Source organism: Crocodylus porosus, unplaced genomic scaffold (genome assembly GCF_001723895.1).
Source record: "Crocodylus porosus isolate Cpor-Errol unplaced genomic scaffold, CroPor_comp1, whole genome shotgun sequence".
Taxonomy (NCBI): Eukaryota; Metazoa; Chordata; order Crocodylia; family Crocodylidae; genus Crocodylus; species Crocodylus porosus.
This window is the reverse complement of record NW_017728913.1, coordinates 5,852,744-5,868,906: the sequence shown is the minus strand read 5'-3', so window position 1 is coordinate 5,868,906 and position 16,163 is coordinate 5,852,744. Positions and strand designations below refer to the sequence as shown.

The 16,163-nt window shown below is 37.7% G+C and overlaps 1 protein-coding gene across 1 annotated transcript in view; it reads right to left on the bottom strand.

Moving 5' to 3' along the window:
* Positions 1 to 16,163, bottom strand: part of HHIP (hedgehog interacting protein) — a 119,495-nt gene that overhangs the window by 29,923 nt on the left and 73,409 nt on the right. Inside the window, exons 5-11 of the mRNA XM_019534418.1 lie at positions 15,227 to 15,378; positions 14,646 to 14,819; positions 12,402 to 12,545; positions 9,834 to 9,955; positions 7,079 to 7,202; positions 6,294 to 6,424; positions 5,563 to 5,644 (exon numbers count right to left, since the gene is read on the bottom strand). Coding sequence (XP_019389963.1) covers positions 5,563 to 5,644; positions 6,294 to 6,424; positions 7,079 to 7,202; positions 9,834 to 9,955; positions 12,402 to 12,545; positions 14,646 to 14,819; positions 15,227 to 15,378 — 929 coding nt within the window. The remainder of the gene's footprint in view (positions 1 to 5,562; positions 5,645 to 6,293; positions 6,425 to 7,078; positions 7,203 to 9,833; positions 9,956 to 12,401; positions 12,546 to 14,645; positions 14,820 to 15,226; positions 15,379 to 16,163) is intronic.

Genomic DNA, 16,163 nt, shown 5'->3' with positions numbered 1-16,163 from the left:
CTTCACAGTTAGGGCGGCTAGGAGCTGGAACCAACTTCCAAGGGAAGTGGTGCTGGCTCCTACCCTGGGGGTCTTTAAGAGGCTTGATGCCCACCTGGGTGGAGTCATTTGAGCCCAGTTTTTCTCCTGCCCAGGCAGGGGGTCCCTTCCGACCCTACTTCTAGGATTCTATGATTCCTTATTTATTTTTACTTTCTAGTGATGAATACCAAAGAATACCAAAGAATTATCTCAGACCTTAACAAGCAATGCTTTTTACCATATATCTGTGAAGCACATGGCACGACACTCCTATAAAGTTGGGGAATTCTGTTTAGTTTTAGGTTGCTGATGGGGACTGGGTTACTGAGATTAAGGAACAGCAAAGAATTAAACCAATATATCCTGATTCTCAGCATAACACAAGACCATACCTTGCTTCCTCCTACTTTGATGAAGAACATCCAATCCTAAATATTAACGTATTACCATTAATATAAAATATCAGCTTGTTTTAATCCACGCCAAATGTCTAATGATACCTCCTTTTCATTACACAAAAAGGATAGAACTGGAGTAGTTGCCTCAGTATTGTCTTGGTGAAGCTGCATGCACAAGATTCTCTATAGTTTTTATTCTTCCTTTTAATTATTCCCTTTTACCCTGTGGTCATATAACAAACCTGATTACTCTTGGAAGTTCTCCTATGAATGGCCAAACCTGTAGAATTTTCTTTTTGTTTTCATAGTTTGGCCTATTTTGCTTTTAAACTTCCTTGGAGCTCCACTAATTTACATTTTATCTCCTATAGTTTAATTTTTTGCATTGGGATTGAGCTGGAATTCTGGTTTTAAAAGATACCTCATTGGCACAGACAACATCTTGAAAATTGACATTTTAACCCTGGTTGTTTTTTCCTATTGTCTCCACCTCCCCCCTTTTTTCGTATGCTAGTGCTATGTATGACTACATAATAAGTAGCCTCCAGAATTCTGAGAACTTTCATTTCTTAAATGTTACTAGTAAAGTACTAATATTTGTTAGGATCTCATCTGCTGATCTTAATTCATGGTAATTATGATTATCTACTTTCCCAAGTACAGTTACCACTGGAATCAGCTCTTTCATTGCCAAACGTTCTTGTTCAATACCATTTTTATTTAATTTTGTTTGTGGACCTAATTTGATTTATCATTATCTGAAAGACACACTTTCTTGGGTACCTCTGTAGCCTCACCCACGCCCATCATCCAGTAAAGCTATAATTGCTAATATTTCCTCTTATATTCATGCATACTGCAGTTGTATTGTTGACATTTCCACTAGGTGATTCAGTCCAATTTGAACGCTGTTCAACATCTGTCAGCTTTCCTCTGGCTATCAGTTTAAATAATTTCACAAAACCATCTTTATTTTCTTTGCCAGTAGTGTGGTTTTACTTTAGTTATCTCTTCCACATAGCCTGTCCTTTCCCTGCAATCATTTGGTCTCATTCAGGACTCACTTGAAAAAGATTATATAGAATAACTAATTTAATATATCCTGTTCAAGAAGGTAAAACTATAACTCTAATACTATAACTCTCAATTAACAGCCTATTATTTCACTCGGGTTGACTGCCATAGGATTCTAGAAAGTGGTTCTAAAAGCTGTCACACATCCTATTCTTCTCTTGTTGGCTAGATATCAATCAGTGGGGAACGGTGTTAGAGGAAACACATGGCCTGAATTTTTGAAGCGGGACTTTACTAGTGCTGATACTGTAGGTTTCTCTGTGAGGTTGTGGTGGGGGTAGGGACATGAGGGACACATTTTTATTTGAGATGAGATCTGGTTATATAGTGGCTATCATCAAAGGGGATATAATAGATCTCCATACTGAAACCATTAATTTCAGCCACTTGGGGTAAAGGAGCAACTTCATTAGTTGGTAGCAGAAGCACATTTAGTTACCTACCTAAATAGATATGCCATGGTAAGGAAAGCTAGTTCTGTGCATCTAAATTACTATTTTTTAGTAAAAACTTCTATTAAAAATTAAAGCTTTATTCTTCTACAATACTCTTCAGATGTCGAATACTCTCCCTGAGCTCATCAGAAAAGCTACTTCTTTCTCCACATTCATGTAACTCCAGATGACCAGTTTCTACACTGATGCCAAGACACCAGCTGACAGATAACAACAAGGTTAAAAGTAGTCAGGGTCTCTACCATCTATCATCACAACTTTGTGATACCAAACACTATATTATCAAGCTGTCACCAAGTCGTATCTTGACAACTTCACTGGCATGGCACACTCAATTGCCCTCTCCCTTCCCACTGCCAGGTTTAATCTTTGCTTTATTTTCTGTAGACCTAAAGCCCATTGGAAGTGGACATACAACAGGGACACTGAATTCTGCGTGGCTCAGGAGCCACAGGAGCATTGGGTAATGACCAATGGAATGCATGCATGCCATTAGTGTAGTTGTATGTTGCATTATCCATGATTGCAGGAAATGCATATGGTTACATAAATAAATAAATATATATATATATATATAGACACCCCCTCAAATGTTGAGAATCATTTTCTACAAAGAGCCACAGCTAAAGAACCACTTAGGCCTGGGAGTTGCAGTTTGACTGTCACTGATTCACACCTTTAATTTGTATGTTTGTAAAAGTGTCTAGTGTTATAAGAAAGAGTGAGCCTTATAGGAAAACAAATAATGTATTATATCAGTATGGATCTGAACATGGCTGTTTTGCTAATAATGCTTTATATATTACATTTCTCAGGGACACTGATTTTTTTTAAAGTGTGTAACTAATGAGCAACATGCTAGCAATGAATGAGAAATGAGTACTTAAAATGTAATGATGTACTCTTGCTGAAGTGTCCAAGTCCAGTTCACCTAAAAAAATCTTACAGTGATAATAGATTAAAGAAACCTCCAAAGACTTTATCCAAATAAAAGCTATCGGATGTTTCCAACAAGCTATGTTTTACCACAATCTATTGCATTTCAAATATATGCCAACAAGCAAAGACAATGTCAACTGCTCTCTGGTCTATTCTCCCCAGAAACCAAACACAATTTTTGCCCCCCTGCCCACACATGAAATAGCTAACCAGGAGTACTGCAATGGGAGGTCTGGCCTTTCAGGTATGTCATTTGGAGACCACCCTACTAGCTGAGGCAACAAGAACACAAAGCCAAGGTCAAACAAGGCAGCCCTTTGTAATTAGATCCTAATAATGGATTTAAGGTGTAAAATTCACTTAAATCCATACACCAACAGACTAAACAGTCCAAAAAAGCTGGACAAGTCTTTCTTTCTTTTTTTTTTCTGTAAAAATGTTTTAATACCAGAAAGCATAAATAAAACACACACACATTGGCTGACAGATTATAGCAGCGTCTTCTTTCTAATTAACTGCACTAGATCTGGGTGGCATAATATTTGCAAATAATTAGCACTGTAGTGTAACTTATACTATCATCCCCCACTTTTATTACTAGTTTCACACCATCATGCAGCATTCCAGTAAAATCCTTCAGAATTTCAGTTTTGCTTAGAAAATATATTACTGTTATAAGCAGTAGAAAAATTATGAAAATTTGAAAGCACAACTTTCTTGATGGTAGCAAGGAAACAGAGAGATGCTGATGAGTAGCTGTTGGGCAGTGGACAGATATTGATGCTACTCGGTTAGATACAGACATTCAAAAAGCCTGAGGTGGAATCGATTTAAGTTATGCGGTTTTCTGTAAGTAGCATAGTTTAGATCAGTAGTGAACAGAACACACGTTCGCTGTTTGGTGAGGTGGGAGGCAAATCCTAGACCAGGTTCTGCTATTTTTAAACCAGTCTATGTATACCAAACTTCTATTCTGTTATCGATATAGACTGGTTTCTGATCATCTATACGTAAAAGTAATGTCTGTACCTGACCAAGAACACTAATTTATGGTAATGTAGCAGCTCTGAGTATAATGTTTTCAGATACCATATTGTTCTCTTGGCAGTCATTGCAAAGAACGTGAAACCATAATAAAGGGCTTGCTGCTTTCATACTGATTGATGCATAAGCAGGTTTAGTCTAAGTTTGACATCTCATTCAGTGTGGTACTTATTACACCCTGGTTGAATAACTTTCATTTTCTCACTGTTTCACCCCTTACTTGACCTATATGTACTACTGCCTGACTAAAGGGACAAAGAAAACAAGGAGCAAAATGGTCAACTTAAATACACAGTAAGGGTCACTCCCATATGGCCTTCTATGTATGTAGGGGGAAATAGAAGTGTGAGTGTGTGTGTGTGTGTGTGTGTGTGTGTGTGTGTAGTTCACTGTAACATCAAATTTCATAAAGGCTTATAGAAGCAATGATAGGAGGTAAAACTGTGAAGAAAGTAAGACTGGAATTGACCAGGGAATAGACAGAATCCACTATCAGGTCCTTCTGCCTCGCTAACAGCATCAGATTTGGTTTCTAAAGCAGCATCTAGACAATGCAGCTTAAGTACTGCTTTGTTGATACACATCTGTTGAACCATGTCCATGTGCAATTACTTCAGTATCTTGCATAACACAGGGTGTCTACACATTCATTAATAAGCCATTAAGTTTAGTACAGGTACTAACTTAATGTGCTGTAATCGGTGCTACTGCTCTGTAGCACAGACAAATGCTTTTATGTGACACTAATGCATAGTGGATTAATTCTACTGCACATTACCATGGTTTTTACCTGTTGTGCTAATGAGCAGTAGAATTACTCTACTGTGGTGTTAACATCTCATGTAGATGCACTCACTGTGGTTAGTTTTGGGCAGCAGGATCTTACAGTAGAATTTGGTCATTTCTCCACTGGGGACAGGATAGCTTCAGCAATGGGCACTAAGGCTAAGTATAGATAGTCAAAAAGCCTGAGGCTGAACTGATTTAATCTTCACGGGTTAGTCTAAACTGTGTAGATTGAACAGATAAGCAGGTGAACAGACATTCACTTTTGATTCTAGAAATGCAGCCATATGCCTGCAGTGGCCCAGACTAGAAGCTGGGGGGAGGGTGCTAGAGTATGCCTCCCTGCTGAATTGTAGCAGACAGCTTGGGCCAAGGCTATCCCTCCTACCTTGCAAGAGTGGGGGGAACAGGTTTGCAGGCGGAGGTGCAAAGCATCCTGGAATGCTAGGGGACTGATTTACAATGAATCTTTAGAGGATCTGGACAGAAGTTCAATAAACCAATTTAACCTAAATCAGGTAAGTCTGATACTATATCCATCCAGGTTCATCTTAAACTGGTTTTGGCCATTTTGAAAGTGATTTATGTGCACTGAACTTCTGTTGTGTTACAGATTTGAATCGATTTTCAATCACTTATATGGGTTTATGTGTAATTTCTGTCCCTAGCCTAATAGTTCAGAATCCCAGAATAATTTCCACTGATAGTAGTGCAAATAGTTGTACAATAAATATAGGAGTCTGGATCTACCATAAATGTATATGAGCCTAGCCTGACAGAGGACAATGCTAGAATCCAAGAAAGATGTAGATTACCTTTGAGAATAAAATGAGAGCAATGATTACCTTTTTGGGTCAACAATCTTGTAGAGTTTCCCATTCTGAGACTGTGTCATGCTTTTACTGCTTGATAAAATGTACACTTCACCTATTAAAGAAACAAATACAGTAAATACATGTGTTTTCCTAACATTTCTGACTAGAAAGAGGTACTTAGCCATATTAGTCTGAAGTCAGGCAGAAGGCAGGGTAGATTTTCACCTTACAGACTAAAATCAGAAATGCCACAGCTTTCCATCTTCAGAGCATCTAGTGAATTAAACCATAGCTTGAGAAAGCATATGTATTTCTGCTTTAATTAGTTTATAGGTGGAAATCTACCATGCCTTTTTCCTAACATTTCTGACAGAGTTAACTATAAGATGGATGAGAAAAGCCTCATGAATTGAAAAACACTCAGTACTGCAAATACTGCATTTTAATCAGTAAAGTGTGATATGCTTTGCAATGTGCTTCCAGGAAGCTTTTTTCATACTTTTGTTTTTTATTTAAGCTGTACAAAAACTGTCATTGTGAGAGGGCTATAGATGGTGCCTCTACCAATTCATGCTCATACTCACTGGTTATCCCTATATAAATGTTAACAAGTAGAGAGAACTACACAACAGAGAATATTAGGCAGCAGTATAATGGCCATGAAGTTGATTTGCAGCAATTAAATGCCTACTCTACTCCTGTGTGGTAAGCATGTCATTATGTAAGATTTACAATATAATAAGAAATTTAATCTATTTTACCTAATTCATCTTCTCCAAATCCCAAGATGGGGCCTGTGAAGAAGCCTCTACATGAACCACTGTTCCCAAGACAAAGAGGCTTCTCTTGCCACTGTTTGGTCACAGGACTCTGCTGTAGTGTTAAAAAATTGCTGTAATAAAAATACACAGAGTGAAGTGTTATTTGAAATGAAAGTGTAAATTGTCCAGAATATTTTTTCCCTGGGTACATCTGTAAGCTAAATCACAGTATAATTTCCCACCTGGCTATAGTATAAAAATATAGCAAAACATTCCCCTTTGTGCCACCCTTGCCACATTTGAAAAATACTAAAACGATGTTAGGGGTGAACCCACATTTCATACATACAGATTCAAAATATGCTTACAAATATTTCATTTGCCTTGGGGTACTAAGGTACGTTGTGTGAGAGCCACAACTATTCATTCGGAAGGTATCACATTTTTTCTCCATCAGTTATATGTCTCCCTAAGATCTGGGATGCTTTCAAAACTGAATTGTTAATCACGTGGACCCCAATTTTGAAAATATCTTGGCATCCGTATTCCCATTTCAAGCTCTTCCTGAGACTTGGCAAGTTGCCTGCTGTTATTTCTTTGAATGCCATGATCCAGAAAGACAAGTCCCTAACCTTTACAAACCTGGATTTTTACATATAGCATTGCCACATTTCTGGGATGCCCAAAATAATACAAGTCATTGCTGCATTATGTTGGAATTGCTTAACTGAGTATACTTCCTAATAAGTACTTTTGCCTTAGACTGTGATTTTTAAGATACCTACCCATTGCGGTCTCCAAATACATAACTTCCATAAAGTCTTTCGGACTGGCAGCCCCGGTATACAAATCCACCAACCAGCGGTCCACTACTGAATGGTTTGAATTCTAGAAGTGAAGGTTCACTTTCTAAAAAGGAACTAGCATAGTATTAGATCAAATGCAAATTCATATATTCAAAACAGTTATGCAAATGTTACTCTAAGAAGAAAACAGGTTGTTGCTGTTTGAATTGTACTAATGGTGAAACACATCATGTACTAGACAAAAAATGGAGCATATAGAAAGCCACAAAATTGCAAATAACATTTTAATGTGATTTTTCTTAGAAGAGGGGACGTCCCATAAAAGAGGGTCATAACCTAACTTTATTCCAAAGGCCAAGTCAGTGCAGCCCAAGGGATTGTATTCTAGTCCTAGTAAAATTAATGGAAGGCCTGCTATGGAGTTTTATGTGCCCAGGATTGAGTCCATAGAATAGATCTGTTACACTTCAGTGTTATAAATAATATAATATAATAAGGGGAACATCTTCAAAAATGCTTAAGTTCCTGTAGGAACACTTCTAGCTAGACTCATTCTTTGAAATCCATTCATAGCTTTTGAAAATCTCCTCTAAAAATGCCTTCTTATGGAATAAGCTTGTGTTGTACAGCATTGTGCATCAGCATTGCTGGCTAAAGTCTTTCATGATGCAGCAGCTTCAAGGTAGTTACTATGGTTGACATCACTTGCACAGTTTTGTTTTACAGAACCGTGCTGTTTGGGTATATCAGATAATCTCCTCAAGGAAGTTACTATGTACCATGTTTACTCAAATATAAGGTGAACCTGAATATAAGAGGACCCATCCATAACCAGATTTTATATATGGAAAATTTACATTTTCCCCCCTAATTTTCTGGGTATAGAATCTAAGTATTGGAGGTTGTCTTGAAACCTCCCTTATTACTACAGCAGGGAAAGCTGTGGCTGAAGATGGGTTAGGTGGCTCTTCTGCCCTGTACCTCACTCTTTTCTTCCCCCTATACCATTCCTGTGTGCCCCCCTCCAACTCCCCACAGCCTCGCCCCACTCCACCAGTCTCTGCCTCTTCTCCTCCGGGTCCCTCCAGTCTCTGCTCCTTCCCACCCCAGCTCCTCAGACTCCGCCTCTTGCTCTTCTGTCCCTCCCCTTACTATCAGGATGCTCTGTTCTGGAGCACAACACGTGGAAGCTCAACCTTCTCCTGGCCTTGCAGTAGTTTTGCCTGGGAAAGACACCAACCCAGCTGTGCCTGGCATTAAGGGGAGAGAAAAGATGGCAGTGGAGCAGAAGATGCAGAGGGGTGGGACAGGAGGCTGCTTTGGGGCTGACTGTGGCCCTGACTTGGGCTCAAGGACTGAGTCACAGCCCAGCCACCTGCTCCCCTCTTCACTTCATATGCAAATCTAAGACGAAGAACATTTTTCCCCAGGCTGACTGAGGGAAAAATCTCATTTTATATCCACGTGAATATGGTAAATGTTCCCATATATGCAATCAACATATATTTAAGGACTAGTTAGGTTAAAAGCAAGCTGCAATTTTCTTTCTGATTACATAACTTAAATCAAAGTCACAGCTAATAGAATATTTTATTGTTGCAGTTGGAGTGCCATTCACAATCTTTGACAAGTGAATTTTCCAGATTAGGTTGCAAGGTAAGGAATGAAATTATTCAAGACATGAGAAGAAATGGTGGGCTCCTTTTTCTTTAAGCAGTTAACCACAGAATAGTTGTTAATATTGGCAAGCTGTTCTGGATGGACACAATGCCACACTGCAATATTGCTTAGTTTGATCTACAGTAGAGATGCAGTCAAAATTCCATTGGAGCAGTGGTTTACCAAATCCGCTTCAGACCACATTATTCTTTGGTTTGGCCTTTATAAAATGCACGCACAAACTATGTGAAATAAATAAAGCCGAAACAACTGCATCACGCCTTGTGGACTACTACATGAGCCAACACAGCTGCTCTACTTTCAATGTACAGTACCATGCAGGTTGGGGAGGAGTGAGCAAGCCTATCAGTTGAAAGACCTAAATAAACGATGCTGTTACATGCTACACTGCTTTGCACTTTACCACACTGCTCCAGTGAATTTAAAAGCTGTTAAATGTAAGCATTAAATTAAACATTAAATGTATTTTAAAAATATTTAGGAACAATAATTCCAAGTCTGAAGGTAATGCACAACTGCTAGAATACAAGTCTCCTGGTATATGTCTACTGTTATAATCTATGAAGTCTTATTATGTTACACTTTTTCAATGTTGAGGGTTTTTAGTGAAATTTAAACAGAGTTCAGTAATTCCCCTATTTGGTTGTGCTTTGTTTTTGTGTGTCTAATTTAATTCCATTAAAGGAGGTACCCTGCCTGAGGCTTAAATTCTGTATCTTAAAAGGTTACTTGTGAATGAGTAAGCATACATTTTCATCACTTCCTGATCATCCAGGAAATTTTCTTTATGAGCAGTCACAACTGGCAAGAAACAGCTAACAGATCTCTGGAAGACTATTGGTGCATTTCATGAAACTTATTTACACAATTCTTTATACTAAGATATAGACATCATAATAATTGTACTTGTTGATCTTTCTTAGGTTCCCTATTATATTTACAATATTTCTTTTTATCTGCATTTTTTCTACTGTGGTGTTAGTATGCATTTATCTTTCCAACCCCCCTTGAAAGGGTCTTTTTCATAATAGGTTTTACACTGGATAAAACTTACCATAATCTTTACCCTTTATTATCTGTAAGATTCTTGCAGAAGATCTGTTCTTTCCATTTGAGTCAGAGCAAAGTATTGTTAAATTGATATTTGCATCTATTGGGTGGCGATCCACAGCACACCTGAGAAGCAAAATCAGGTTGGAAAAAATATGTCATATGAACTGACAAGTGAAAAGGTAGCCCCAGTTCTTTTACTAATAATTGCTTCTTGGCCTGATGGCCTAAGACCAATGTGTGGCCTTTTTTTGGAGGACTATTGTCTCTTTGTGGTTCAGAGCTTTTTTTTCAGAGGAGCCTTCTACACACTTGCCCAGATCACAGACAGAACAGTTTTATACATAAGAGATTTTGGTGACCCTCCTCCAAGACCTTCTGTATCTTTTGTAGCACTTGCAGCCTATGTTTTATATTAATTGTTGATAATTGAATTTAAATTAATTCTACTTAACAAAAAAATGAAGTTATTGGTACATTAACCAGCTGTCATTCTGCCAACCTGCATACTTGATTCTTGTTGCAAAGAAGGATTTGACTTTTAGAAAGGGAGCAAAGAACCAACCCCTTTTTTAAAAAACAACTTGAGTTTCTTATTTTTTCAAAGCATGGGCTGAAATGTTACAGTTATAGTACCACCCACCCAATTCATTGAACTGTGCTTTCCTCTTTATTTTATTTAGATTGCACCAGATGGTTTAGTTTGTTTTCCACTTGTCTGTCTTTCTGTGCTGAAAAAAGTTTGTTTTTTAACCTTAGTCTCAACTATTATTTGCCATTTCTTCATTTTGAGTTTAATTGTTAAAGTTCTATTTTCTTTCATAAAGTTAACAGGTTCTGTTATTTTAAAATACTTTTTTGTCACTTTGGAACAAGATGTAGTGCCTTTTTGTGCCTTAATTTTGTGCCTTTCCCCCCCTATATGTTTGAAATTGAAAGCATAATTAATCAATTTGCCTAAGGCCACAGAAAAAGCTGGGTATAGAAGAAGTAGTAATAGTATTTACAATTTTTGCTACAACAGTACAAAAATGAACAATAAATACTATAGATAATAAAATAATATTTGTATAATTTATATTTTTGGCTGAAAGCATTCAATAATATAAACCATTCTATCAGTTTACACAAAATTAAAAAAGAACATAGTGTATGGTGATATAAAAAGGTAAAATGAAGCAGTGGACAATAGAATGAAGCAGAAGAGTTCTACTTGATTTTGGCTTTTATTCTTTGTGCAAATAAAGCAAATACACCTTCAGAGTATAGGACGGGCTCTGAGTTGTTTACAGAAAAGCCAGATATTTTTTCATTAGCTCAGCATTTAAAATTTTCCCGTTAATGGAGAGATCTGTCTTGCTCTTATTTCTTCAAAGAACGAACAAGACCACAAATAGTAATTTAAGTAATCTCTCTCATTCCTCCCCAAAGAACGTATTCTGTCTGAATATGAAGACCAGTACTGGCTAACTATGAATCTCAGTGTAGTATGACCTCTCATTGTTTGTAGTTTTGTACCCCAGACAGGTTTCTAGGCCAAAGGAGACCTTTGTTAATCTTAAAAAAGGGAAAGTTTGAGAAAGTCTCACTGGCATAATTCTTAAATTTATGTCTTGTTTTAAATTTAGGGGAAATATTAGGTCAGTGACTCTCATTACTTTTCCCAGGCCATTTGTCTGGGTGCAGAATATGGCACTTCCTGCATTTCATCTCCATGTTTAGCCTACTAGACAAATGCTGCCATCAGCGAGTTATCTTCACAGATATTATAAACATTGTTTTCAAATCAAGTTAAAATGCTCGACTAAAATTCCAGTATCTTAAAAATACAGGCAGATACTAATGTGCTCACTTGTGCTCTTGTGCATGGTCTCTCTCTCACTTTGAAGAAAAGTTACACTTTGGCCCAAATACATTTTCTATCTTTCATACTGATTTATTATGACAGCAGCAGTACCAAGTACCTTAAACTGTCCTAGAAAAGTGCCTCAAACTTTATCACAAAGCAACTCATTTTTAAGTGCACAAGAAACTATATCAGCTTCCATAACCTTTCAGTCCTTAGGATGTGAATTAGTCTCAAATTTGCTGGATTTTTTTCTTATTTGCTCATGTATTTGATAGGGACAGAGGCTGCTATTTTATGTATGCTGTTTTCAACATAGTTTGCAAAAACATGAAATTATCCTGGCCTTCATTTGAACTAGTTACCTAAGGTCACAGATGACAACCTCCTTTATCCCAGGACTCATAAGGAAATGGATTACTTAGTTATGAAGAAACAATACATTTCACTGCCCACTAGTTATAAATCTAATGCCTCCATCTGACCTGATGAGGAGGGCTATGGTACACAGGCCCAAACTCACAGAGATGCTTTTTAGGATCTTTAAGTCAACGTTTGCTGCCTAAGCCTAATATTCTGGACTGATTTCTTCCGCCTTCTGTGTGTGAGTTCTGATTTCAATAGAAACATGTATAAAACAGCTGAAAGCAGAATTTATCCTGGCACTAACCAAGTATGGTGAGCATCAATATGTAGAACAATGATGAATAAATGTAATTTACTTACCTGCCTGGATTGTGGAGTCCATGTGCAAAAATTTCAGGAGGTTGATTGGTGCTGTTAAAATGTGGATTGCTTTGTGGTATGGAATAAGGCACATTGCACAAATCAGTATTGACATCCAGACGTAATACGGAACCTGTAAAATCACTGAGAAAGTTGGAGGATAACACAATTGATTTTAAAAAGTATTTCAGCCAATACAGTTTATTTATGCAGTATTCAAATGAACTAACAAATGGAATTACACACTTCAATGAACCGTATGTAGATCTTTGAGCAATATGAGTCATAAGAGTTGTCACACTGGAACTGACCAAAGGTCCATTGTTCTTTATACGAACTTCCTGGAATTCTTTTAACATACCTTTATGAAACAATCTGTTGATATTGCAAATTTCTAACTCTTATATTTCAGAGTATAACTTTTTTAGAGTATTAGATCATTGTTATGTGTTATCCCGGTTTTTTTGGTCCTGCTACCATTCAAATTAAAGCTGGATAGAAACCAGCTATAGAGTTGCTACACATTTTCAAGCACTAACTTTATACCTGGTTGGCTCTTTATATAGCTGGATAGTTATTGCTATTGTGTGGTAATTACTTTGCAGGTGTGGGTGGTCTAAATTTATTGCATGATTAACCAGTAATTGTGTGATAATTACTTTGCAGCCAGTTCCAAAGATTAATTATGCATTATGTAAAAAATCCCTTTTGCCTATTTATTGGATTTTTTAAAGAAAATGTTAAGGTTGGTCAGCAGTCAACCAGCATTATTTTGTTGCAGAAAAATCACAACTACTGGTGACAACTTTAATTAAATGCTTTGGTAATACATGTGTGGGAAGAGACTTATTTCAAGTACAAGAATATACTGAAAATACAGTTCCGCGTAATAAGATTTAGCCCTAACTGGGATTTTCTGTAACCTCATAACTACAGTTTGCAGTTAGACAGTTTGGATTCTGTTTCCACTCACAGGATTACCCGGGTGTGTGTGTACCTGCCAGAAGTAACGAAGAGGAAGATAGCAGTCCTCTCACCCTCCCACCTTTTAGCTGAAGAACATCATGACTAAGGGATTTGCCCAGACTGCTGGAAACCAGGTTCTAGCCCCAGTTCCCCCCCGCAAAGAGATTTGCGTATATCTCCTGCCTCCCAGCAAAATACTCTTAAGCACAGGGCAGCCAAGAGCAGGAGATATGTGAAGCCAAGAGAAAGATAAGAAAGCAGAGCCCATCTGGTTCAGGACATGGATGATATCATGGTAGGGAGGGTCCTCTGGGTTTTGACCCTGGTTCCTAATAGGCTTTCTGCATCTTGCATTTAATATTGAACTGGGCAAGCAGCAATGGTTCAGCCTCCACTAAGGGCAGGAGCCAGGGCAGGAACCTGAAACAAGGGCTCACTCCCTTCCAGAGTATCATCCTTCTCAGTAAGTCACCCTGAGTTCTGACAACTTGCTTTTTGTTCCTTCCTGGCCCCACATATCTGACTATCTCTACTCCCCAGTAGGTCTGGTTCAGAAGGACTGGAAAGTGCTTAGGCAATGCCTAAGCCTGGTTGTTAGACCATTTTGCTAAGGAGCCAGAGATGCAGGTTCAAACTTCTGTGTGTTTGCAGGGCCTAAAGCAGTAATTTTCACCCAGGATGTAGTGGCCCGTGGGGTGCCTTGAGATTCTTCCAAGGGCGCCACACAATGTTAACATGGTTAGGTATGCAAACATGGTTCACAAGACCCAGAAATTTTTAATAAGAGTGCATAGTGTTAAAAACATTCTGCCTTGTAGTGGTCTTTGGTCTAGGAAGGCTTTCTTCTTCTGTCATACACCTGGTTTTGGTTTTTCTGTGACCACAGGAAAACTATATCGTTCTGGGACTTCCCTGACATTACCTGTATGCCCAGGTGATTCAATTTCATTAGAGAGCCTACGCAACCATAGTATAGTCTTCTGACTTCTGAGTATGCTCATAAGGAAAGAGCAGTGCAAATACAGCTACACAGAATCCAAGCTGTGCAAAATTGCCAAAAAATCCAGTTTTGTGGTAAGTATAAATAAAATCTTGCTTGTCTAACTCATGTACAACAGAATTAAATAAAGTAAGGTGCGTCGAGTTTACCCTTATGAGTTTACTGGTGAGTGACTACAATGTTGGTTGACTCCAGTGACCTATCCTCATGATTATCTAAAGGCACAAAACAATTAAAAAAAAGACTGGGCATTTTTAATCTATTGGTAATTTTTGTACCTTAAACCGTCCATCTCCTCCATATCATCCAGAGTGATCATGCCATCACCCAGGAAAATGTATAAGAATCCATCTGGACCAAATAGAAGCTGTCCTCCTAGATGTTTTCGATGTAGCTCTGCTACTTCTAGAAACATTCTTGCTGTTCTCATATCAACTTGGTGTGGATTTTTCCTGCAGTATAAAGATATAAAAATAATTCTTGTATCTCTGCTACTATTATTTCCCACAGTTAATAAACTTAAATTAATGAATGACACTGTAAGGAACAGCCATTGTAACCCAGAAATTTATGTTTTCCAGAAGTCATGCAAATGATACTGCACAGGATATATATACACAGTAACTTGGAAACCACTCTAATACAAATGACAATGGCAGCATATAAAATAAGAGAATAAGGCAATAGGCTCACTGCTGTTTTAAAACTATTGCTTGAAATAAACCCAGTGGAATTTGAGAAAGTTCCTAGATATGCCAGATGATATACCAGTTGACTGTTCATTTAAAAAAGTAAGAAAAATCCCAAATAAAATTAGATGATAAAACTGAGTTTGGGATGTTTAGACTTTTACCGATACCTGGATACTGTGTACTCTACAACCCGAAGGATGTGGTCATGAGGTCCAATGGCCCATCTCTCTTGGTTGGTGGTATAAGACACATACAACTTTCCATTTTTCTTGTAATTGGGATGGAATGCAAGGCTTAACAGTCCTCTTTCATCTCCTCCCTGCAGTCAAATGAAAAACGCAAAGAATTGTGAAGTTAATTATGTTCTTTATTGTGTTTCAGTTGAAACCCACCAAAAGTCTCTCTTTCTTTCTTGTGGATAATCTTTGTCCAAATCTTTTTTTCTCTTCCCTGACTACCGCACAAAAAAAGGATTATAAAACATTTCACTTTGGGGGACCCTGTAAGAGTTGGAACAAGACAATTTTCTTATGTATGCACAGACTCTTATGCCACTTTTGTGGAGTGACTTTTGTATGTAATATTTAGGAAGCCATGAAGACAAGTTTAAGTGCTGTGAAGAATTCTTTGCTAGGTTACTAGGTTGCTTGTAGTTTGCAGAAAACAAATAAAAAGGTCTACAATCAACAGTCACTTCTAATCCAAGTATCCAAAACCTAAAACACAGTGTATGCTGCCAACTCCCACTGTCTTGGCAATATGTTTAGAAAACAGTTAAATTGCTTGTGTAATATGTAAACCTTTGTTTTACCCTGGAGGCAGCTACATCAGTTGTCACAACTATGGTGGTCTGTTCATCATAGCTAGCATACTGTAGGTAATAAGCAGCGTTGGGTCTCTCTGCAGAAAAACCATAGTTTTACATGTGGCCTTTCAGTGGAAAGGTTTTCATTGTTTGTAAAAAAAATAAAAATAGAAAATTTCCAAACAACTTTCTTTTGTTATTATGACTGCCACAAAGATTAGTGCAGTTATATGTTAAGCATCAAGTCCATGTAATGTACTGTGACAATGCAAATACCAGTGTACTTAAATAGAAGGCAA